Source organism: Platichthys flesus, chromosome 10, assembly GCF_949316205.1.
Source record: "Platichthys flesus chromosome 10, fPlaFle2.1, whole genome shotgun sequence".
Taxonomy (NCBI): Eukaryota; Metazoa; Chordata; class Actinopteri; order Pleuronectiformes; family Pleuronectidae; genus Platichthys; species Platichthys flesus.
The window spans coordinates 23,694,279-23,719,573 of record NC_084954.1 but is presented as its reverse complement, the minus strand read 5'-3'; the positions used below and the strand labels follow the sequence as shown (position 1 = coordinate 23,719,573).

General features: G+C 39.3%; 1 protein-coding gene across 1 annotated transcript in view; it reads left to right on the top strand.

Moving 5' to 3' along the window:
- The window catches only part of LOC133962121 (neurexin-3a-like), a 45,633-nt gene extending 21,019 nt beyond the window's left edge, over positions 1–24,614 (top strand). Inside the window, exon 4 of the mRNA XM_062397578.1 lies at positions 24,475–24,614. Coding sequence (XP_062253562.1) covers positions 24,475–24,614 — 140 coding nt within the window. The remainder of the gene's footprint in view (positions 1–24,474) is intronic.
- Positions 24,615–25,295: the final 681 nt, after the last annotated feature.

Sequence of the window (25,295 nt, the reverse complement as noted above, 5' to 3'; positions counted from 1 at the left end):
TATTTAGTATTGGTGTCTTCACATGCCCCTGGGGCAAGAGCATATAGACGTAAGCTTGTACGGTATGCGCACAAACGTGAATGTGGCTCCAGGCAGAAGTAAGAAATGTTTCCATTCCTGGATTACTTTCTTAATCCAGGAATGATCAACATTTGAGCTTCCTTAGTAAATTTTGTTTTACAGCACATGCACTTAAAGTGCTTGCACTGAAGAGATTACACATGAAACCCCCCATCAGGTAGTCGCGTGAGCCGGAGAGAGAGGGCTCTCGAGAATTTTGAATGAGGTTCAATAATAAATTAAATCTGACCCTGGCAGATCCTCTACTAAAATCCTACTAATTACCTCCAGCAACAAGGTTACATAAAAAATTATGCAAACCATTTCCATGAAATTTTGTGTAAAGGTGGGGCATTTAAACTTTGGTGCAGTACAAGATCAGGGGGCTTATCCAGGATTTGTTTGTATTTTTATGTTCTTTAAGATTGCATATTTCAATTCATTTTGTGGATTTCGCCGATAATAATTCATGGATCTTAATGAAATAAATGGGGGTTGTTTATGAGTTAGTGCAGATCCAAATAAAATCGGGATCTATTGGATTAAATGTGTTTTCATGGTAAACTGTTGGGGCTGGCAGAGGTATACCATTCTAGTTCAGTTAGAAATCTCCGGTATGATTTGAATCCTCTGAAAGATTCCTTCCATACCCAAAATCCGTTCATGACTGGATCAGTGATGTTTAATACAGTCGGACAGAAGGACAGACATGTTGGGGGGGGGGGGGGGTTGGTCACTGGTAAGAAGAGGGTGGGGGTGGATGGTGGTGGCATAGCATGGACAGTTGTGTTTTTTGCGCTTGACTGAGTGCTGGAACGAGCCAGACATGGAGAGCGGGGGGATAGCCCAGCATCACTGACAGTGGGGGCTGGGTATATTGTTGTGTCTATAGGGCATGAAGTGTGCATTGGGCATACAATGGGATTAGATTTAGATAAAAAAAGAACTGTGAACAACAATTACTTTTTAAAACTGAAAAAACTATCTTTGACCCAATGACATGCTCCATTGAGATGCATGGTCCCTAACTTTATGTCCTCACTTACCCTCTTCTGTCAAGTCTCACACAATGTCAGTCTTCAATATGGGATCAAGAGGTGAAAATAAGACGTGTGGAATATCAGTCAGAATTAATCCTGCTCTAAACTCATCCTATTCCATCCTGCTCTCTCATGATCAACAATGACTGAGGAAGAACGGCGCTCGATGACTGAATATTCAACAGACATTAATGCCTGCTGACTCATCGAACATGTTTGTTTGTAAAAATGTAGTGGAGTAGAACTAGCAGATATTTGCAGATATATGAAGAGAAGTAAAAGTGAAAAGTAGAGTAAATTTATAAGTGCAAAGATCCGGATGATTCTCGTATCTATTCATAAACAAATAATGTGTTTGGTGTCTCCCCAAACAATGCCTCCCTATATCCCAGATATTACCAACATTGTAACAAAACATGCGGCTGAGCTCATGGAGCATTCACTTTTTGGCTATTGGTTAATTATTCACAAAAACGACTTTGGAAAAGATTGGTATGGGTTCTCATAAGCACTTATTTAAGATTACAGGATGTTGTCATGTTTAAAGTAATCATAATAATGTGATGAAATTGAGCTCTGTTCCAGTGTATCCTGCATGTGTACAATTAATGAATATAGTGTAGCTATATATTGGGTAATGGACATGAGTGATCATACAAATATACTTGCATTGTACACATATCATTTTCTGTACTCATTATATAATCAAACTGTTCATGCAGAGTCAAACTGCGCTGATCATATGCCATCAAGCAGCAACAGCAACACAAACAACCGACCCAGACAAAACACAGAGCGCTTTGACAAAGCATTATTATTTATTATTTATTTGTGCCACATGTCCTTCCACCTCTACCTTTCTGCTTCCCTATATTATTTTGATAATAGAAGAATATTAGTTTTTGGTCCTGGTGTAGAATTTAACTAATGGTGTCTTTGAGGGCTGATGCTCCTTAGGCTTATTCAATTGATTATAATTGATCGTCTTTGGGGGACAAACATACATTATACATCTGACAAGAGACATGTTATTCTAAAAAAAAACCTTTAAGGACGACTAGTTGAAATATTCAAATATTACTTTCAAAGCATGATTATAAGGTCTTGATATTATAGGGAAATGTGTATTGGCCCTCTATGGTCTCTGCTGTTGGCCTCCTCTGAAAGGTTCCACATCCTGAGTAAGATGGATTCAATTAAAATTTGGCCTTTTGGTGCAAAAAAATGTTAACATTGGCCCGCCCTTACTGCCCCAGCTGATTTTGCCATCTTCTCCCCTGCCTCTTTATTGTCTGTTATTTTTAATAATTGCTAAATTATTAAAAAGAATAAATCTCATTTATTTTTTAGATTCCAAATTTTTATTGGAAAACATCAAGTGAAACGCTGTAGAAGTCAGGGCTGGGTTATAATTATGAGCAGGTCAACTAGTAAAAACCAGGTCCTGTAGTAATAACACTTAAAAAATAAAATAATACTTACAAGAGTAATGGCGGGGGTCGTAGATTAAGGAATATTTGTGTGGGTCATATTGTGCTGGTTTGCTCTCAGAAGGGGTCTGGCTGGTTTGGTAAATTATTAACTTAACTATCGCTCCACTACTGGGTTAAAATTGTAGCCTGGTAAATGTGGAAATCCAGAATTATAATAGTTTAACACAGATCTAGCACCAGACCGACCAGGACACTCATCGGGATTTGACAGTGCCACAAAGCAGTGAGCAATGATGTTAGCAAACATATAAAAAACATTCCAAACTTAACATATAATGTTATTGATAGAGGAAATATATAAATCATTATATTATATTATATATGTATCATTGACATGGTTATATCATAGTTTCATTTCATGGCCTTGAAGCCCTGGTGTTAAGCCTTTGTGCCCTTAAAAATGGTTAACAAAGCCAGAGTGACTGTGTGTGTTTGTGTGTGGTGTGTGTGTGTGTGTGTGTGTGTGTGTGTGTGTGGAGGATCAATGTTTCTTGGAGAGCAACAATGAACTCACTGAATAGGTAATGAATTGTGCTGACAATATGGAAGTAGTATGGTAATCAGCTAATCAGGTTTGATTGCTTTAGAGGGAGTGTACTCTTGCTCACCTTGAGAAGACACTGATAATCAGGAGTTGATGAGCGCTGGGGATTCTCTGCCTCTAACCATGAACACCTCAGCACCTCAGCTCAGATGGGTGGCACTGATAACGCGGCTGTGTGTGTAATTTAAAACCCTCGCTCAAAGAGAATAGAAACTCCATTAAACACACACCTCCCCCTTGATTAGCTTTGTCTGTTGTCGAGTTGTCTTACACTGAAAAGTTTGATGCACGGAGTCATTCATGGTCAAGATTGAATAAAGAATTATTGGACACAAGTTGTTTTTTAAACCATTTTACATAAGGAAATATTTTACAAAAGGAATTCTTAAACAAAAAAAAAAAAATGAATATGAGATACTAAAGGATTACGATTAATTATCAATTTCATCCACTCTACCGGCGACTTATATATCTCTGATAAGCTATTAACGCCAAATATAATATAATCAACGTAATCATATAGTGCTAGCCATACAGAATATAATATATCCAAAGAACTCAGAGTTGGAGTTATGTGTGTAACTCTTGACAATAACCCAAGAAGAGTTTCTAGGTGAGAGCCACAGATATGTTATTATAGTGCGTCATATTTTCATGAATCAGTTTGTCCACATCAGCTTTAGGCAGGAAACGGAAAGAAAGGTTGCATAGACATTTTTTGATTAATGTGCACTAGTTTTCATTCTGGAAAGAAAACAACCTTTGTTATAACAGGAAAGCAAAGACAGTACATTGGGTTGAAGGGTTAATTTGAGAATTGTTACATCTTCTGCCTGACATGAAAATGTTTTCCCATACATTCAGTCAGACAGACAGATATTCATTCATTTTCCCCACATAACTGTGACCGCAGTAAAGCATTCAATTAACCCTCAGTGCCTTCTGATGATTCAACAATCTTCATTTTATTAAGTTCAACCTGAACAGATAAACCGTACATGTGTATGTTCTAACATATATTTTGACCTGAGAACTATTTTTTCAAAACCTTGCATTTTTTAACATTAAATAGAAAAAAGGGAGCTTCATCAATTTCAGAATCAAACGTTTAAATGATAAAAATGTTTGTCTGCCGTGCTCTGTAGCAGTCAGTGGGGCGGGGGCAGTGTTCTTTCAGTCTCAAGTTAAGCATTTCTATCTTCTACGTCCTCGGTTAAGCAACAGCAGCGGTCAAACTTCAGGTCAAAATCATTTTGATATCTTTTTCATGTTGGACAGACAAACACACAAGGACTGACCCGCAACGGATGCTAATCTTGTCATGGCAACAACATTCACAGACTCAATTCCTGTTTGGAAATTTGTATTAAAAGTAAAAGCATATTGTTTGTTTTGTTCCCACAATACTGTACACAGAGTATGTCAGATCTCATTATAAAGATAGTCAGCTTTTCAAATTTACTGTAGGCCTTCTCTTATGCACTCAATGAAGCTGAAGCCCATGAAACCCCTGGGTACATTATCCGTCCACTTTATGAGTCACCACGTGAACCTGTAACTCCCCGACCATTGAGTGTCTCAGCCAGTAGTCAGTCCACAGAGTGTTAGTTATTCATCCTGAAGTAAGCAGGGCACTGGGACACAGGTTTTGAGTATCTCTCGGAGGAGCTTTGTCATTTTACAAGGGAAACCTTGTTTGTGAAACTAGACGGGACTAATTCTGCTGAGGAAGGCGTCTCTGAACCAAAGCTGCTGTGGAACCTCAGAATTTTATTAAAGACTCTATCTCTGGATTTTACTCAGCTGAGAGCAAGCTCATTTAAGCACTGGCATACAAATACAGCATGGTGGTTACCGATCGGGAACATGATTGTTGCACATTTCCTTACATTAGAAAACAATAAGACTATGAACAGTCACATATTTTTTTCTAAAATCCAAGACAGGAAACAGCACAAGCACAGACATTTGTAACAAAACATGATTATCCTGATTACATTTACATGCGGTATTCAAATATGTCTTGAGTCCCCACATGTGAGAACTGAGGAGAGAACTGCTCCCGGTGTTTTCCAGGCTAATGGCTGCTTAGCCTTGGAACAGTCACATGCTATGACATATTTATGCTCATGTGTGTAGCTTGACAATGTATTTGAATTAAAAATTGTGTTTAATAAACAATTGGATCACAAACCATCCTGATCTGATTTCAATCTTAAAACCAAAAAGGCGTTTTAATGTTAGGTGTAAATGACAGTATAAAAGGTCACAGAGAGAAACACTCTTTGGCCAATTAAGCTCACAATGCTATACCCCTGGCTTAAGAAATTATTTTTAATGGAAAAATATATATATTTATCATTATTCATATTAGGTGTGAAATAATATGATTACACGTTGTATTAAAAATTGGGAATTAATACCAGTACCATTATTATAATACCAATAAAATTCTAATAATTCTCCATTTCATCTTTAGACAAAACCCCCAAAGTGGCAAGTAATGGTTGTATTTGATAAACCTTTATAAACCTGGGGTATGAAAATCAGGGAGTGTATGTTTTTCTGGGAGTGTATTTTATCAGGGAGTGTATTTTGCTCTCTCTCGTCCCATGAAGCCAAAGCAGCACTGCATTGTCACACAGACCTGCACAATGAATTGCAACCCGCTCAGCTGAAGAGCTGAACCCCAATAGTCCATTTGCCCCCCAGCAAACACATTTTGGCTGCAGAATGCTCCCTAGACGACATTTGAGAGAGGAGGTTATGGGGGTTGGGGGAGCGAGAACACGCTTCAGGGGAAGAAAAACATGGCGTCGATCTGTGAAACGATTAAATCCAGATTCCTACTGACAACATTTCTCACCCCCCCAGAGGGGAATGACATGGGTAGCGGCACAGAAAGAAAGACGGAGGGAGAGATCAATGTAGGAGGAGAGAGAGAGATTATGAGAAGGATTGTGCCGGTTATCTTAATTAAATGGAAGTGCATTTTATCCTCCTCCTATTGATTTTTGCCAGGGGCAATGTGTGCATTTCAAAGGAAAAGTCTGCACTATGAGGCTGGTTTAAAGACTCTATTCTTTACTCATGGCCGACGCGACTATGCAGTCAACTAACCATTCACATTCACATTCACAGTCATTGAAAGCAAAATCAAAGCAGAGCTCCAAGAAACAATGTACAGCTGCCAGATGCAATTCGGGTCTTGCTTTTCGGCTGCACTGACAATTTTAGGAACAGATGACACAGGATGATGCATGAGAGAGGGGGAGAGTAGCATTTATTTGCAAAGGTGTCTCATTATATGGACGCGGTCTTGTTGTGTGTGTGGGTGTTTGTTTGTTCATGCATTTGTGTCTCACCCCTGAGCATTATATATGCCAGTGCTGATACCATCCCAGTCACAGCATCCAGGCTGCATAGGTCACAAAATAAAAAATAAAAAAGCAATGCATTTTTATTTTCTGTCCTTTCCTCCCCTTCTGGCCTACGATCAAAAAGGGAGAGCCCTTTTGATTTTGCGAAAGTTAATGTTAACAGTTATGTCAAGCGCACTGTGCTGCAGGCAACAATGCTTAAGTATATCTTTTGCAATTTATGTGACCCTTCCTGGCAGAGGTTTTTTCCCATTACTGGGAATGACATTTCATTTAGACCCCATCATTCATCTTTCCCTGTTCGAACTGCAGCTCTCCCTCTCCCTCTCCCTCTCCCTCTCCCTCTCCCTCTCCCTCTCCCTCTCCCTCTAGTTCACTCCCTTTTTTTCTCGCTACTTTATCCCTTCATCTCTCAGTCTACATTTACACATGGCTAATTATGTTTTACACTATGTTTTACTTTCCAATATTTTTTCTCATCATCTCTTATTATCCTATTTTACACAGTGACTGTGTTTGACTGACAATAAATATGATTATTACCAATTCGGCACGCAGGTGCATGGGTATTACCTGACTAGAGCTCATGCAGTGTAACACAACAGCCGTGCAATACACTCTACCTTCATGAAGGTTATAGGATTCTGATCTTGTTGAAACTGTTGTAGAGATGTGTTGATTCAGCTTGATCATCATTGTTAAGGCTTTATTTCTACCATTTAAGTGGACAATATAAGATATTAGGGGAATTTTGAATTCAAAAGTTAATGCATGAATTGAGCAAAGCAATAACTAGTTTGGAGACAAGTGCAGTGTACAATTTGTTTGTGTTTGGAGGGAAAAAAAAGTTGATGATAAATATTAGGGTGGAAATATTCTGCTTTCACCAAACAATTGGAAATTCTGGATGCAAATGTCATTAAGTCGATCAAACACAAAAAGATTGTCTCATAAATAGGAAATATGATCTAAAGTGAAAGTAAATATATTGCATTTATAATGTGGTCCAACACGTTCCTCTCATTCACACACAAAGATGGCAGCGAGCTACCGTTCAAAGTTTAGCCAAACAATCTGAAATCATTGTGGTCCAGTTTCAAGGCGCTTTCGGACACTAAGACCACTGACAAACGACCCACTGCACCTACTGAGCCCTGTCAGCCCAGTGGGTGGGGCTGAGCCATTTGCTCGGTCATTTTACTGCTCTGTGCTCAATATGGAGCCAACTTCTTCTGAAAAATACAAATACAAATAGTTTCTAGACGATTCTAAATCCCAAATCACACACATAATGAATTCCTGAAGGGCCAGCACCAGAGCTGAGTGAGTTTCCCACAGTCTGCACAACAAAGGTATCTTTGAGTAATCCAAATGGGACTCACTCTACTTCGGGCCATCACCTTGTGGGATCAAGAGACCTGTCCTCAGAAACGTGTGCTCTGTGTCACTCTCTCTCTGTGTGTGTGTGTTTGTTTGTGTTCTTTCTCTTATGAATTCATGACGTTTGATCCTTTATACTTTTAGAAACTAATTGAATAAGAGACAACTGCATTGCTTAGAACATCCAGGGTTTTCATGTGCATTTTCATTTGTGTCTGTATTATCATTTTACTGTGTGTAGTTGTTCTTACACACTCCTAACTTAAAGTTTGCTTGTATGATCTTGTGTCTATATATAGCCAGTGTATTTTTTGCAATGAAATGGTTTTAATGGGCTTTTAATGGGATCCAGTCAGCGAGGGGCACACAGCACTGGATCCTGTTCAAACCGGTCACATTTGAAATAAATTAACGTTTATGAGTGTTGAGGAAGCAGCTATGAACAAATTAAGTGACACTGGGAAACCGCCTGAAGCCAATGCTTCATGTCCGTCTGTCTGTCTGTGTGTCTCAACATTTTGTAAGTCTGGCAAGTTTAATAAAGAAAGGCAAGAAAGTTTGGGTCAGAAGTTCCGCTGAATGCTGTTGCCTTAAAGCATGACTGGATTTCTAATCAATTATTGATTGATAGACTTAGTCTCGGTCTTTGGGGATGACAATGTCACTGTCAACCCCTTTGGTTTAACAGAAATACTGATGAATGGCTTCAGATGAAGCCTGAATTGTGGTTTGCCTTCACAGACCTTATGGACCTCCTGCTAATTCGCAGCAATTTAACTTCCACTTGGCTCTGGTCAAAGTTACTTTAAGAAGGTGTGTTTTCATTTTTCTGTTCAGTATCATTTCTTATTCTTTGAATGTACACTCTACCCACCCTGCTATGTCCTTTGTGCAGTGCACGCCTCCTCCCCTTTGTGTGTATTCACATGTGTTCTTGTGTGTCTGCTGGCTACAGCAGCTCCACATGGAAAAGCTTTGATATGCTCAAAGAAATGGATTCATTATTATTGCATAGTTCATCCACATATTTGCCCTGCATCTAATATGTATCTGCCAGGAGGCTCGAGTGTGGAATTGCATTACACTCCCGGCGTGATGAGTGCTGCACAAAGTGTGCCCCAGTGTATTCACCAGTTCATAACAGACCCTTTTATTTTAAATATGGCTGCTGGAGCTGTCTTGGCAGAGATCTATGAATATGTTATTCAGGAGATGATGATTGTATCAGTAAAGGGATGAAGGACTTAATCAATTCTTGGAGTGTCTTAGGTTGTCACTGGGAGTGAAGGGTACATTTGTCGATGCTCGTCTGCTGTAGTTAATTTCCTTTCAAGGTGTGGTCAGCAGAGAGTGAAATCTGCCGTGCTCTCTTCTACGGCACCAAAAGAAGGTTTGCATACATTTCCTGTGCTCAATACTTGACAGTCAGTGTGTGCCTTCCCTATCTTTTCGGCTTTGGCATTGTTCTGCTTGACTGAGTTCCAATGATCATCTGATCGCGTTCACTTGACTATAACTGCAGCATTCATACAGTTATGACTGGCCTTATTGGAGAGAAAAATGCTTAGGTGTTGTCCCGCTCCTGGATAAATCTTAAAGCTCATCTGTCCATTTGATCCCCGATCCCTTACAAATGTGAGAGATTCAATTTCAATTCAATTCAAAACAAGTTTATTTATACACATCTCAACATGCATTATCTCAAGACACTTTATATTGAGAGGTTGAGACTTAACAGTATAATAGTGAGAAGCACAACAGGTCCCACCATGTGCAAGGACTTGGAGACAGTGGAGAGAAAAAGGAAAGGAACCTCTGATGGAACCGGAGTCAGGGTGGGCAGCCATTTGCCTCTACTTGATAGGGAGACGGGGGAATGAAGAGACGAAAGGGGAGACATACCAGAAAAGAAAGAAAACATTTGTTTATAAATATATAAATAAACAAATTATCAAGAAATTCCCTATGTGATATTGTGATGGTATAAGGTGAACTATTAATAAATACAAATGGCATATTAATTATTCAATAAATTCTTAAAATTTAAAAAGCATAACACATTCATTAAGTCCATGAATGAATTCATAAATAATTGAATTTAAATATCTACTGAAAAACAGTTTTTAAATTGCAATAACTTCAGCCATTTTATTAGCTAAATCATTTAGCCTCTCCATTTAGCCTTTCTGTGACAATGTGGCCTTGTGCTGGTAAACATGGTAAACTATGTAAATTGGCTGCACCCGCTTCATAGCTTGTCTTCCTGGCTGAAAAGACTCTGAAGGCAACGTAAGTGTTTGTGCTTGCGTCCAACACTGATACATTCAGAATTTTAAGGGACATTGCTGGTGAAATGGAGCGCCGATCCTCAGTTTGGAGACTTACTGATTGTCTTCTTCCCACGTTATACAACATACATCTCTCCTGTGTTGTACATCTCCATATGACATGTCAAGTGATGGCCAATCAGAGAGCTCCATCTATCATGTGCCTAATTTGAAGTGTTCTACCTGGTTTTTAAAAGCATAAGGCTCAAAGTATCAGTGAAAGGCTCAAATAGGTACATTATTAAGTTAATCTAATGGCTATTAGGAAAAGGAAGAGCAGCAGGGAAGAGGAAAAGCAAATGTGAAAGGAAATTGACATTTTAAATGCTTGATTCAAATCTTTATTATTAGTTATTTAGTTGTCCTTTTAAACTGCAATTTAAATTCCTCTTTTTATTAATGACCTCATTATGGTATTTTCAATGCTGAACTCAATTACTGGTTTATACTGCTACATAATAGTTTACTTTAATTTCTTCTTGCCCACAAAAATGTCTGATAAATGACTTGCTTTATTTCGGTATCCATAAATTTGTGACATTTTGTGAACACATTAATTTATGTAAAAAATTAAAGTTTTTGGGAAAGAAAAAAGTTAGACTTCCTTCTAATAGCTATATAGTGTATAAAAGGGATACTTATTACACGTTGTATCACTAGATGTTACCAGGTATAATCATGTTATTGATAGTAATAGCCCTGATTATTAATATAAATTATGATCATAATTTAAGCCTAATCATTAATGTAGAGCTGGTGTCTGGCTTCTGGCTTCAAAAGATTTAGGTCTGATGGAAATTAAGAAAAAAACTGGAGAAGCAGTGTACCAGTGTTGAAGGTGACCTCTGATCCTTCAGCATTATGGCCCAGCAAATTAAAACATTAGTGCTATCTGATGGAAGAGGGCTAAGCGGATATGCACACCACATCAGGCTGGCTGAACATACATAGGAGGTGAACGCCTATCACTGATTGATCTTGCTGCTAGGTTACCCTAGTCTTATATAATTCCCCGTCAGCTAAATGTAGCAAAAATATTCCCTTTTGCATTGGATTTAATGCAATCTCCCTGAGAGGAAGATGAGTGAGAGAAGAAGAAGAAGAAAAAAAAAACATTTCCACTGAGTACTGTTATTGAAAATGAGATGGCTTTTTTATGACCTCAGGGCTCAGGGCCCACTAAGCTTTTGAACATTTATAGGCTCAGATAAGGGGAGTCCATTATGTCTCATGCAGAATGCTCATTACAGTCAGACACTGGCTTTGATGCCTCAGAATCTGCGAAAGCGTACTTTCTCAGAGGTGAGCGTGGAATCAGAGAGTGATCGTTGTGTCTGTGTCCTCTGTCTTGGAGACAACTTCTCACATATTTAGCAAGACTGTATAAAACTGTATGAAACTGTATATTAATACGTTTCTACCTTGATACATGACAGCATTAGGAATTTATTCAATATTTGAAAATATGAGTGAATAGTGTCGTCACTCAGTAGTTTGCAATATCGACACAAAAATTTTTAACAGTGAACATCTTCACTCGTAGCAATTACCACTTAATGGGTTACCCAACTGCTGCCTGGTGACACATCCAGCACACACAGAGAAAACATTAGCATTGATTTGAAGTTGTGTTCCTGGACACCCAATGAATGTACATCCAGAATTTACTTTCCTTTTAGCTGTTTTTGTCTCCACCTGTACAAATTCTCCACCTTTGACAATAATGGTCTGAGGTAGTGGGCTGAACAGAGCGTTTTCACTGAGGCTGTCTGCTGCGTCACGAAGCGAGACTGATAAGGCTCCATGCAAACCAGAGCAGCTAGATGAAAAATGCAAAAATGCTGTAGCTGTGCCAGTGCAACGAAGCAATCATAAGATATTAAGCTGCATGTCCTTAAGTTTGCCGGTGACAATATACTGTATATATATATATATACAAACTCTTGCCCCTGATATGATGGGATTACATTTTCTTTTTCCATAATTCATGGAGATATGGATCCTGTGTTGTTCTAGGGTTTATGTGTGTAATTATTTGGCTGCTCCTTGTAAAGTCAGAATCTTTCGAGCAATGCACTCTGGTGAACTGCAGAGTTGTTAATCTTTGTCTCTGTGCACTCTGTCTTGGATAAAACTTCTCACAATATTTTGCAATACTGTATACTGTTTAATGTTCCGACAGCAAATGTAATTTGTTTAATCCTTTTTAACAGCTTAAGATATTAATAATTCTCTGTGGGTTGATCACTGTGAGCACCACAATGATCAACCCACAAAGACAGCTACATTTTATGGACAAAGGTATTGGGACTCCTCCACATTACACCTACAGCAGCTTTTATGACATCCCATTCTAAATCCATGGGCATTAATATGGAGTTGGTCTCCTCTTTGCAGCAATAACAGCTTCCACTCTTCAGGGAAGGCTTTCTCCAAGATTTTGGGGAATGTTAGTGGAAATTTTTGCCCATTCATCCAGAAGATAATTTTTGAGGTCACAGACTCATGTTGGACATGAGGACATAAATTGCAATCTCCATTCTAGTTCATCCTAAAGGTGTTTGATGGGGTAGAGATCAGGGCTCTGTGCGGACCACTCAGGTTCTTCCACAGCAAACTCACCCAACCATGCTTTTATGGACCTTGCTTTGTGCACTGAGTACAGGCATGCTGGAACAGAAAAGGGCCTTCCCCAATCTATTCCCACAAAGTAATGTAACTGAACGAAACCCCTGAATTTGATGAATAAGAGGTGTGTCCCAATACTTTTCTCCATATAATGTATTGTATATAAAACTGAAGACAAGTCTCTAACATCTGCTTGTGGTCTCTAACATCCGATTACATCAACTAGTACTAGGCATTAATTAGTGCGGTGGGACATTTAAGGGACATTTTATATATTCTCCATATTGTCCTATGTTCAAAAAGGGAAATTGTTTAGTTTAAAAAAGCATAGATGAAATGATTGCTGGTCTTTCTTCAATTTTAATACAGTCTTGTTAGTTTTTTCACTCATTGATCCAAATTAAAGTCCCCATTGGCCTACCAGCAGTGACTGGGTGATGAATGAATGATCTTTTGGGAATGGCAGACTGTATATTGGCAGAAAATGTATTATCTTTTAAATGAGAGGTCAGTTCACACATATGCATGCTTGTCCAGGACCGTATCTGATGGGTCGGCTGTGGGTGAATTCTGCCTGTTTAAGCTTCCCATCCATAATCACCAAGATTGTAGTTGTCACTCAGGATTATAAGGGGCCTGCCAGGTGTGTTGGCATTTTAAGGAAAGAGCGGATTACCCTTGAAAGTGCAGTGCCAATTTTGGTGCGATTTGTACATGTTACACGTTCAATATTAACAATTCAAGAAACAGGCAACCAGTGCTCTACAGCAGTCAGTGGAGGTGGGGATAAGTGCCTTTAGCAGGCGAACATGTTGTCTTCAACGTTGTCCAATAAACTACATCTGTGGTTGTCAGCTGTGTCAAACATTGGGTCAAAAATCGCTGCCAGATCATTTCTTTGTATCATTTTACAATATCAGACTGACACAGACATTTAAGAGCTGATGTCCGTCATGGCAACAATATTCTTAGAATCAGTTTCGGTTTGGCAATTTGTCCTTAAAGTAAAAGCACAACGTTCGTTTTGTTAATGAAACGCTGTACATCGAGCTGGACTACAGAGCTCTTATTTTGAAAACTTGTGAACTTGGGTCTAAAGATTTGGTCAATTGCTTAACGGACCACTGATATAGTTGACATGCAATGTATCAAAAAACAACACATTGACTATAAAATCTTTATTGCTGATAAACCAGGAAGGATGAAAGTTCTCTAATTTCACTCTGCACCCTAGACTCTTTATCGAAAGCTCTTCACACAATGTCCACCACTCAAATAATAAAAAGATGACAGTATATTGTAGAACTTATACTTTGTGAATATGGGCTACACAAATAAAATTTCATTGAACTTACTAATTGTAAGTTGTCTAAATGGTAAATTTCTAATCTCTAGGACTCTCAAAGCACTTTACAGTACAGGTTTACAGTCATCCATTCACGCACATTATTCCCTGTGCAGCACTTTTTTTCATGAAAAGGGACCATTTATGGTTCAGTATCTTGCCCAAGGCCACTTTGGCATTCGTCATAGGGAAGATTGGGATCGAACTGCCTTCCCTCTGGTTAGAGGACAACCGCTCTAACCCCTGAGTAATTCTGAGGTAACTCCAGAGCATTAACACAGGCTAAGTAAACAGTCCATTCCAAACAAGAAGAACGGGCACTATATTGGTATTATCACACAGCTCAGCAAAAAATGTCTACCTTGAAAATAAACTATCCTGGCTAAACATTTATGCGGTTGTGACTATTTTGCCAGACTCTCACCAGGGATCCCTAATAGGACCTTATTCCACTTGTTTCTCTCCCACCGACTCACACCCTGCTACCCTATTGTGTGTCATGTTAAGAGAGTGTTGTCTTGGCTCGGCCTGTCTGCTTAATGGAGGTGTGTTTGGTTTGTGGAGATGAAAGCAAGCCACACTGCTTTTGCCTCAACTCCTCTGCTGTGGGTGTGTGTCACGGTTGATGTGTTAAAACGGCGTGAACATGACAATTGGAGCTAGCGAAGCCTGGAACCTTTTCCAAAACTACACACTACCATGCTGGCAACATGCATGCACGAAAGCACACACACACACACACACACACACACACACACACACACACACACACACACAATTAGTGTCTGTGTCCCTTTTTGTACCTCACCAAGAGGGCGTTTTTTCCTTGACTGAAATCTGCGATGTTTTGGAGTGAATTAATAATCAGTGGTGGAGCCAAAAAATGTTCAGTGTGGTGGCCTGTGATCATTTTGGGGTGGCAGCATAAAAATCACTATTACATGAACATAAAAATGCATTTGAGTAGAAAATACGGGGCTATAAAAAGGCAAAGCTTATACTATACAAATTTACAAATGTAGTGCAATATACAGACAACCCACTGATAAACAGATTATTTATTATATTATTTTTATATTAATACTAGTTCTTAAACTTTGTAAGTAGAGTAGCAATGCTTGACTGTTGCTGATGCTTTTATTCATATTGTATGTAGGGCCTGGAGTTGCACTATATTTCAACTGTATTATGATTCTGTTCTAACTACTGTCTATTACTACTCCTCTAGGAGCAGATGTTCAGCTCAGCTTATGGTGATCAGCAGAAGTATGGATACAGGTAAGCTATAATATCAAAGCCGAGATTGCATTTGTATCACTTTTTGTAATGTTAATCATCCCGCCCATGACTATCTATTTAGCAACGTTTTTATCCTCTAGCGCCGCTAGTAGTGCTACAAGCTATAAGCGCTACTGATTAAAGTTATTAATGTTAATTGATGTTACTAAAAGCGTTGAAATGCAATCTCTGTATTGATATTATAGCTTACCTGTAACCACTGGTTACACTTGCCAGGCGAAAAGTCAACGCACATTTGCTGAAACACCTCCACTCACATCCAGACCGACTCACAGGATTTGTGCGCGGTTTAAGCATTTTTGCCAGTGCAGGAAGGTTCTGCACAGGGGAAACCAGTGACGGCTGTGACATGTTGCCTGGGTGGCCAATAGGGTAGCCAAGATTCAGCGTGAGGTGGCCCCTGGCCATCCCCCAGCTCCACCACTTTTAATAATACTAACCTTTGGCTTTTCTTTTGGGCTTTTTATCGTTCGGTTGTTCCTTAGTATTTTATTCCACTGACTCGATGGAAACAGAGGAGCGAGCAGAGTTAATTTAATACATTGTTGTGTGTGTATATTAAGTAAAATACCGACAATAATTTTACCGTGAAATACTTCAAATACACTTTATATAAGTGTATTAGTCTTTGCTGACTTATTAAATTGTTCATCAAAAGTGTTACCATAAAATCAGTATGTAATCAGACCAAAATGAAAAGCCAAGTGTTTATGTGCTTAAAACTCATTGAGCCTGGGCTCTAAAATAAATCTTATCTAAATGTTATTAATTCATATTACTCTTGTCTGTGGTGACTGACAAATTTGTATAATCAATGCACTTTCCCTGAAAATTATATTTGGTACTGGTGATAGAGACCTGAGTCTGAGATAATGTATCTCTGCCCATATCATCATTACATTTTGATGGAGTTGCATTTTTGCCTTTGGAAACAGGTGGAGTACAATAACACAGTACATGGTCTGCTCGCCTGGGAGTTGTACTGGAGACCTGCTGCTTAAAGTGTTTTCTACTACTCCTTCTAACGCACCCTAACCAAAAAGCAATTCCTGTGTCTCTGAAAGTAATTTGAAAGTTTTATACCCTTGAATAAGAACCCAGGTCTCTACCTACCTGTTTTATTATTATTATAGATTAGTATATCCAATTTTTTGTACCTTGTGACCAACCCTGTATTGTTTTGTTTTGTTATGTTTGTTTTTGTGATGTGTATTCTGTTGGTTAGGGTTAGCCCTAAGCACCTGAGAGCCACTTTACCGAGTCAAATTCCCTGTTTGTGAAAACTTACTTGGCCAATAAACCTGATTCTAATTCTGATTATAAACTTTGAGAAGTCCTGCCGTACAACAAAAGATCATGTTGACAGAAAAACTTTCCTGGATATCCAAAACTTTTATAAAATAATTAGAAAAAAGCCAAGTCACTGATACAAACAAAATTTGGCCCCTACAAGGAGTTTTTAACTGGTTATGAAACAGTCCTTTTTTAATATTGCTGCAATTTTTATGACCCACAACAGTAAATTAGACATCAGGTAGAAAATTTGCTTTTTCTATAAACTATTCTCATCACCAATATTCACCTTAACTTCTATCTGCGAAGACGAAGCACTGACTTACTTATGCTTCTGCCTGCTGCTCCACCCTCCACCTGAACACCCGGAGATTTCGGTGTTAATGTGAACATGTCTGATTGGATCTGTTAAAGGCAACCTCTGCAGAAAGTCCAGACCTATCTATCCAGAGGTCCTGACTGAATGGTGACCACTGTTTGACCTACTGTTTGGGAGAACAAATCATTCCCGTCCTGGTTTGCTGCTGTTTCAGGCGGTTTTCACGCTGACATGACACAAAGTGAGGCTGCAGGTGAGGGCAAGGCCAGAGACAACAACTGTACATTTAGACTGTTATTTCCAGGATTCTCTTGTGGAAGTCACCTTGTAAAACCAGCAGCAGCTCAGGGGCAGGATGGCCTCTGTCAGGCGTGTTGGTTTATCCTAAATATGAGAAGATGAGCCGAACTCGGTTTGTTCAATCAAGTATTTATTTAGAAAGCAATGAAAGGTATCAATCAGCAAAGCAATGGGCATCCAACAAGTCGCATCAGAACACGAGACCCATCAGAACGCATCAAACAGCCGGCGCCTGTCTATTTTATAACAGTAGGTCTTGGTTCTTCCTCCTCGAAAGTGCGCAGGCATAGGCCATCCTCTTGGTATTGGAATAAGGAAGTGACAAGGAGCCACTCCCAAGGCCTTGACACAGCTGATGGCATGTGGGCCAATGGTGTTGACAATTGGAGAAAAGATTATTGTGTTCTTGCTATATCAAAACAATATTCGGTTTGTACAGACATTCAAAGCAATTTAACCACAACAACGAAACAGAACTGTGATGCTCACACATTCTTATTTCAAGATTACACACTAGGACTGCACTTTTTGTGTGTTTGTGTCTGTGTGTGTGTGTTTGTGTGTGTGTGTATGTGTTTGCCTCTGACACATATCATGTTGTATATGCAGACAACATACACCCGGGCTAGTACAAACACTGACACTGGGTCATTTTCTCAAGTAAAGAGTACATATAAAACATGTGAGATATTGTAGTTTGCCCAGCAACAATAATTTCCACTTGACTTACTTAAATCCATTTTACTAATTGTTAAAACATGTATTTACAAGCTTTTTTCAAGGTACAGAATGTTATTGAACACAGGACAGTTTTCAAAATATATCGAATAACGTGTGGCTTTGCTCAAGACTACAGAGCCAGGAGTAAAGGAAAGGAAATTACTTAAATATGCATCTATATATTTTTTCTTTGACATATAATTGGCCTTCAAAGTCTCCCGTAGATCATTGGAGTCCAGCTGACAGACTCAAACTGCCTTTGGAAGAAACAGGTTGTCTAGTAAGCTAAACCAATCATGTCACAATCTAAAAACATTCTTATAAGTGAATTCTCGTTGATGCCCTCGGGACGGCTTAATGTTGCCTCAGATACGTAAATGCCTTTATTCCTTCTGCCATTAGGCTTTTAAATGCTGTGGACAGCAGACATTAACTGGTACATATGCCAGGTTTTGTAAACTTATTATTTATTAATTTATTGTGTTCAATTGAGTCATGGTCTCGTGAATTGAATTGGCCACTGATTTAGAAAAATCCTATATATGCCACTGTCTTCACCAACAGCTGTTCAGCAGTGAGCTGCTGAGGAGTCACAGCTTTTGTCAGATATTCAACACAGTAACGCAGGGCATCTTTGAAATGTAACAGAAGTATGACATGTGCGAATTTGCCAGTTTTGAATGCTGTTCTACTGAATGATGGAAAATATAATGAACATGAAATGAAAAAAAACACACAAAAAAAGCAAACACTTACTTTTGGTCATTATTTTAGCATTTGTTCATTGTTCTGTTTTGATCCTTTTCTTTAATTTTAATTGCCTTCTATTATAATTGTGTGTTTCTTTTAGGAACAGTGTCTAATTAGTCTCTTTTGTTTTCATTTATTATTGGTAGTATTTCAAATTTTATGCTGAACTTCTCAGTTTTATTTATCGTCTCTGCAAATTTTCATTAGTGTATGACCGACTTGTGCAGTGGCAGCAGTTGTCACATTATGCTGTTTGGAGTGGGGCCTCTGTGGGTTGTATCAGTGGCTTCATTTATTGTCGAGGCCCCTAGTGAGAGCAGTGACAGGGGCCGACACTGTCCAGACATTATCTTTTAGTCAAGATGCTGTTGGTGAGTGGGCTGTGTGTGTGTGTGTGTGTGTGTGTGTGTGTGTATTTGGGGCTACTAGTGCCTCTTCTCCATGTTTAGGTTGTGTTTCTGTTGTCATCCTATGTTGACACACTAGGTTGTGTGTGTGTGTGTGTGTGTGTGTGTGTGTTGCTGACACTGATTAGAGCACATGGTCCAAGGAGCAAAATTTGTCCAATTGGAGAGTACAATCAGTGATCAGTGCTCTGTCCCTTCTCCTAGACTGATACAATTATGACACTGATGAAGCTCTGTATGTGTGTGTGTGTGTTTGGGGGGCGTTCCCATATGTAGGGCAGCGGCGGTGTCCTCAGTCATTTTAAGGAAGTCCATTGATCCCGGTCTGACTTCATTATGATTTCATGTCACTACTCGGCAGTAGGAGACACACAGCACTCTATTTAGATCCAATCTATTCTACTTTACTGTAGTGTGGTCGAGCCCGGCCTGATGTCTGCCTTTAGTTGTTCATCATCCAAACAGCAGCTCAGCCTTGGTTCATTACATTACACAGCGAGTTCATTTCCCTGCTGCAGTGACAGTCGGACAGACACAACACACAGCCGTGTAGCTGTGTGTGTATTTCAAAAAAAGATGCTTTAAACTGCGTCTAATGGATTGGTAGTTTGACCACAATTATTATCAGTGCTGCTGTGAAATGTCACAACATATTGCAATGAATAGTAGGGATGGTGAAAGGTGTACATCTGATTCAAATTGTGATGAACTAATTATTTTTAACATGCTTGCATCAGTAAAATCGGATTTATTAAAAAGCCTTTTGTCTTAATTTTTCCGGAACATGACCAATAATTACTTATATCTAGTTGCTATTTTCACAAGGTAGGGAAAGCACCATATCACTCACAGCAATCTCACGAGGCAGGTAACGTAGTCAGCCCTGATATGATGACATATACACAAACTCACTGGGAAATTAATATAAAAGAAAGAGAAAGTAGAAGAAAGAAATGAACAATAGCAAAGTAGAACAACTAAGAAAATCGTAATATGTATACCATGAGGACACATACATGAAATAATTCACACAAATCTTCTCTACTACTATTGACCATATTGATATTAATGTAAAAGAGAGATAAAATGTGTCTATGTGCAGTGAGGTCCAATTTCCTTCAGCCACTTTCCTGCAAACATACAGATGCACACGTGTACAGGTACATGGTGGATTTCTCAAACGGTGCTTTGTTGAATTAATAGTGAGGATTTACTGAGCGCAGCAGGTTTTGATGAACACCTCGCCTGAGTAAATCTGATCATTGATAGGGTGTTTTTTTTTCTGGATTTGAGTGCATGTGTGTGTGTGTTTGTAGAGCAGATTACTGCGGTGGGGCCCGGGCCTTATCTCTGTCGGCCAGTTGCTCACTGTGACACGCCATTCACATGACAACGCAGAAAGTGGGAGCGCTGTTATCTCTTTCCCTCCAGATCCTACACTTCCACCCCCTCCCCCAACACACACACACATGCACACACGCACACAAACCCACTGCCCCTTCACAGGGCTCCGTTCCTTTTCTCTTCCCACTTTTATCTTTCTAAATGCTGGATAACTTTACCATCGATCTGGCTCAGTGTTTTAATTATGTACAGATTTAAAGATAATATAAGGTTAACCCATAAAATGGAATACTCGTAATATTTAATATGTCCCATTTTAAAGGTCTCTGTATGCTGCAATGATACACACTGGAATTAAGATGAAATTTATTTACCATGAATAATGTAAAATAATAAACATAAATGATACTGTTTGCTGTGTTGGTCCAGAGCTGGATGTGCAATCAGGGTTGAGCATGTGTGCCGATACACACCAGTGACTCCAGCTTCAATACCGCCCCCACCCCTGACTGATCACTATACCCTTTTACAGCCCACACACAGACACACACACACAGACACATGCACATGCACATGCACACGCACGCACACACAAACACATACACACACACACACACACACACACAGACACACACACAATCTCATTGTATAGGCATCATACAGAATCATACAGTATTGTTTTTTATACACAGTGGGGAACTTGGCCTTACATTATCTCCCAGAATGACAGTGATCCAAAAACCTCACAGAGGAAGTACAGAAGAGTAGGAGGTGCTGCTGTCAGACAGCTGCCGCTGGTCTGCTGGAAACCAATGCATTTTAAAAAGGCACAATGTTATGTTGGAACCAATCAGCAGCAGGCACTCCCCTAAACTGAATCCACGAAACCAGAAAAAGAATATACTCTCACACAAACACAGGCTCGGTTCAGGAATACAGGCTGGGCCCTAGCAGCCCCTTTCCGAAGTCCAATACTAACCCTATAATGTTAAGTTATCAAGTGGGAAGAAAGAAATAGAGGTGTATAAGCGAGTTCATTTAAATGCTTGAGCTGTATTGCAAACCTTAATCCAACTGTTTCAACCAATTATTTTCACAAGGACTGCGCTTTACACAAAGCCTCAGATCATTTTGCGTTTTGATGACATTTTTGTGGGTAAATTACCCCGTGTGATGCTGTAAAGGCCAGACACGAGGGCCGGAGCTGGTGTGTTGTGGTGGAGGGGGAGGGGGCGGAGAGAGGTGATTATTAGCTCTCCTCTGGGGCTTTTGTCTGGGCCCCATGAGAGAAAGAGGTTAACGCCACTTAGCCCCAGGAAGGCTTGCTGAGGCCTTTTGTGTGTATGCGCAGCTTGCAAGTGTGTGTGTGTGCGTCTGTCTGTGTGTGTTTGTGATGGGCTCCTTCTGCAATCCAAAATCACTTATTATTTTCCTCAACCCATCACACTCCCCTGTCCCTGTCAGCTTCACGTTGTGTGCACGTGTGAAGATAAACTAGGTTAAAAAAGACAAATGTTCACAGTGGAGTTGTATTTTTGATGAATAGAACTAGATAATAAAACAATTTACCATTATTTTATAAATAATCTATTGTCAATCAGTAAATTAGCAGTAGATGAAACTAAAATGTGAAAACACACGATGTGTAATTGTTACTTTGACTAAATGAAATACCAGCAAAAGTAGATTTGAGAAGTCACACAATTAATCTCTGTTTCAGTATTTTTCAATGTTTTTGTTGATTTCTCAAAGAATAATATCTTTAATCTTGACTTTATAAAATCAGACATGTTTAGGGTGATATTTATAAGTGCGTGCAATTTGGAACAGGTCATAATAAAATTGGACCTAGTAAATTTAAATGTGTTTTCATAATGTGACTGCTGGGCCTTGGCAGAGGTATGTTCCTTTCTAGTTCTCACACTGAGGCGAGAAGTGCGAACCGACCTCAAGTGGTAACAGGAACAAACTTGAAGTTGTCCCCTTGTGATTGTATCTCTCAGGAAATATATTGAGACCAAATCTTTTATGAGAAAAGTTTTCATGCAATGTCTTAAAAATATGTTTATCATTTATGTATATTTTGGGATGTTCTTTGTTGGACAACATCCTCGTAAAACATTCATAAATGTTTGGAGATTCACCAGTCCATCACAGGGACGATAGTTGGATTATTATGCCATGGAATTTTAAATGTACCTTGAACCTTAAATGAAAACACACTTTATTTAAAACACGATTAGAGCTTGTAGGAAATGTCACACACATACACACACACACGCAAAACCCTTGCACACAAAGCCTTTTGCTGTCCACAGGAGGCTGACAGGCGTCTCATCATCCTGACCTGAGCCTCTTCTCATTAGGCCACAGTGAGCATGCAGTATTAAGCCTGCCACATCTCATTGCTGGAGACGAACGCTCCTGCATGGAGACACTGTGTGGAATTGTAGCCCAGCACCTTACAAATGTCCTTCAGAAATGAGTTTAGAGTTGTGATTAATGTGGCCTGCGTGTCATCTGTGTCTCTCAAAATACAATTATGTCTTTTGGGTAAAGGACAAACTGTCCATCAGCTGAGCCTGATTACAACTCAGAAATGGTGACTGTCAGTGGAGGAACAGCTTGTGTAGCGTCTTGTCTCTCTCTCAAGCTCCTTTTCCACTAGTCAAAAATCCCACCAACAATCACTGGCTTTTGTCCTCAAAGGGAAGGGACACAATCCACGTTCACTCAAATGACTTTGCAGTAGACACAGGTTTTATTCGGCTCTGAATCAGATCAGCAGCGATGGAAACATGACACCCCGTCTAATTTCTTCTCACAATTTATTTTGGGAGTCTGGATGCTGATGGTCCACTCTACATGATGTTATAACGCCCAATGCATTCACTTGCGTTGGCACATATATAGCATTGAATGTTTGTGTACCATGTTTGTGTAGTATTTTACATCTTGGGAACAATATGCAAGATCATAACTCTTAAAGTAATCAATCGCCTTTTCTTAACTGGTTTACCCCAATTTAGAAAGCCTGCTTAAACCTTGTATTCATTTAAGTGTAAAAGAGGTACAGTTTTGGAGACAAGTTAAGATCAGTCAGTGATTAATAATTATTGTACAGATAACAACAAAAGGACAAGGAGTGTTGAATTTCAAAATCAAGCAAATAGCTTTTCACCTGAAGATGACATTTCTTCAAAATAAACATTTCTTCACACTGTATTTCATTCCTTTTACAAAACATGTTGGATCTTTTTAGAAAACGTAAGGCCTTGGTTCAGCCTAAAAGAAAGAAGATGCCAAGAGAGCTTATGATGATAAGGGCAGACCGGTGATGATCTACTGAATGAACAAAAAGAAATGATCTCCGTAGTGGAATTAATACCCCACTTCCTGGCTCTGCCTGCTGCACCACCACTAGACTGAACGCTGCAAAGATTTGTGTGTTTTGAAGTTTTTTCAATTTGCATCTTAGGAATATTTTTGTTATTCCTGTCCTAGCCCCTCAGCTATTTCACAGACATAGTTGATAGTCTGAACGAAAGATGTAAGACCAATGTGGTAATAATTGGTTAGGGTCAGACAATTTTTTTTAAGTAAATTATTTGTCAAGAGATCTGGTTAAATTAAATGTTCTCTTAGGATGTATTGTCTTTGAACCACCACTCATCCCAGTTGCTGTTTTTGACGTGTCAGGAGTCCTCTGCCATCAGTTGTAGTCTTTATTGATATGTTGCCACATAACAGAAAACTCTGTTTTCAACAACAAGCGGTAAAAACAAATACATCAAATACGATTCTGCATTCAGTCACTTCTCCTCATCTCTTATTCTCCCCATCAGAGTGCCCCCCCGGTCCTCCCCAATTTCCTCCTCCTCCCTCTCTGTTCTGTAACCATGGTGACAGTCAGCTGAGAAATGGCAACCGTGGCCCTTCATTAGGTATCAACACTGGCTCCGACAGCCCAGATAATAGCCAATAAGGAGGAGTGTAGGTGTGTGTGTGTGATTGGGAGCGGGGCTTGGGATGTGGCATTATGTTGGGTAGTAAATGAAAAGCCCCCTGGGACTAAGTCATCCTGGTTTTCATGCTTCAGAGAGTTATGTCTGTGTGTGTGTGTGTGTGTGTGTGTGTGTGTGAGAGAGAGAGAGAGTGAGAGAGAGAGAATAGATACAGTGATCCTTTGCTTCTGTATAGGTGGGAAGATGCCCACATGTGTACATACATACATGTACACATGGATGCCTTCTTGTTCATATGTACGCCCTCACACATTCTGTCTCACACACACACACACACAGACACACATACACAGGATGAAACCTTTGTAGAGGAGAAAAAAGTGGGGGGTTATATACATATATGTATAAAAGTACACTGCATATACACGTAATACAAGTAATAGGTCTGTCTGAGGACTACTGGGCTAGATATATACTCAATCTTCCGAAATCCTTTGTTCATACTTCATACATGCTCTGGATAGAACCTTTAAGTTTACTTTTATTTATTTTGACTAGACAAATTGGTCATTTATGCCTGAGTTATTGTGAACAAAGTGTAGCCAAACGTGCTGCATGTGATTCCACTGACTTTTAAGTGCTTTTCAGTGACCTCATGATTTTGATGATGACACAAAAATGGACTCATTAACAACTATTAA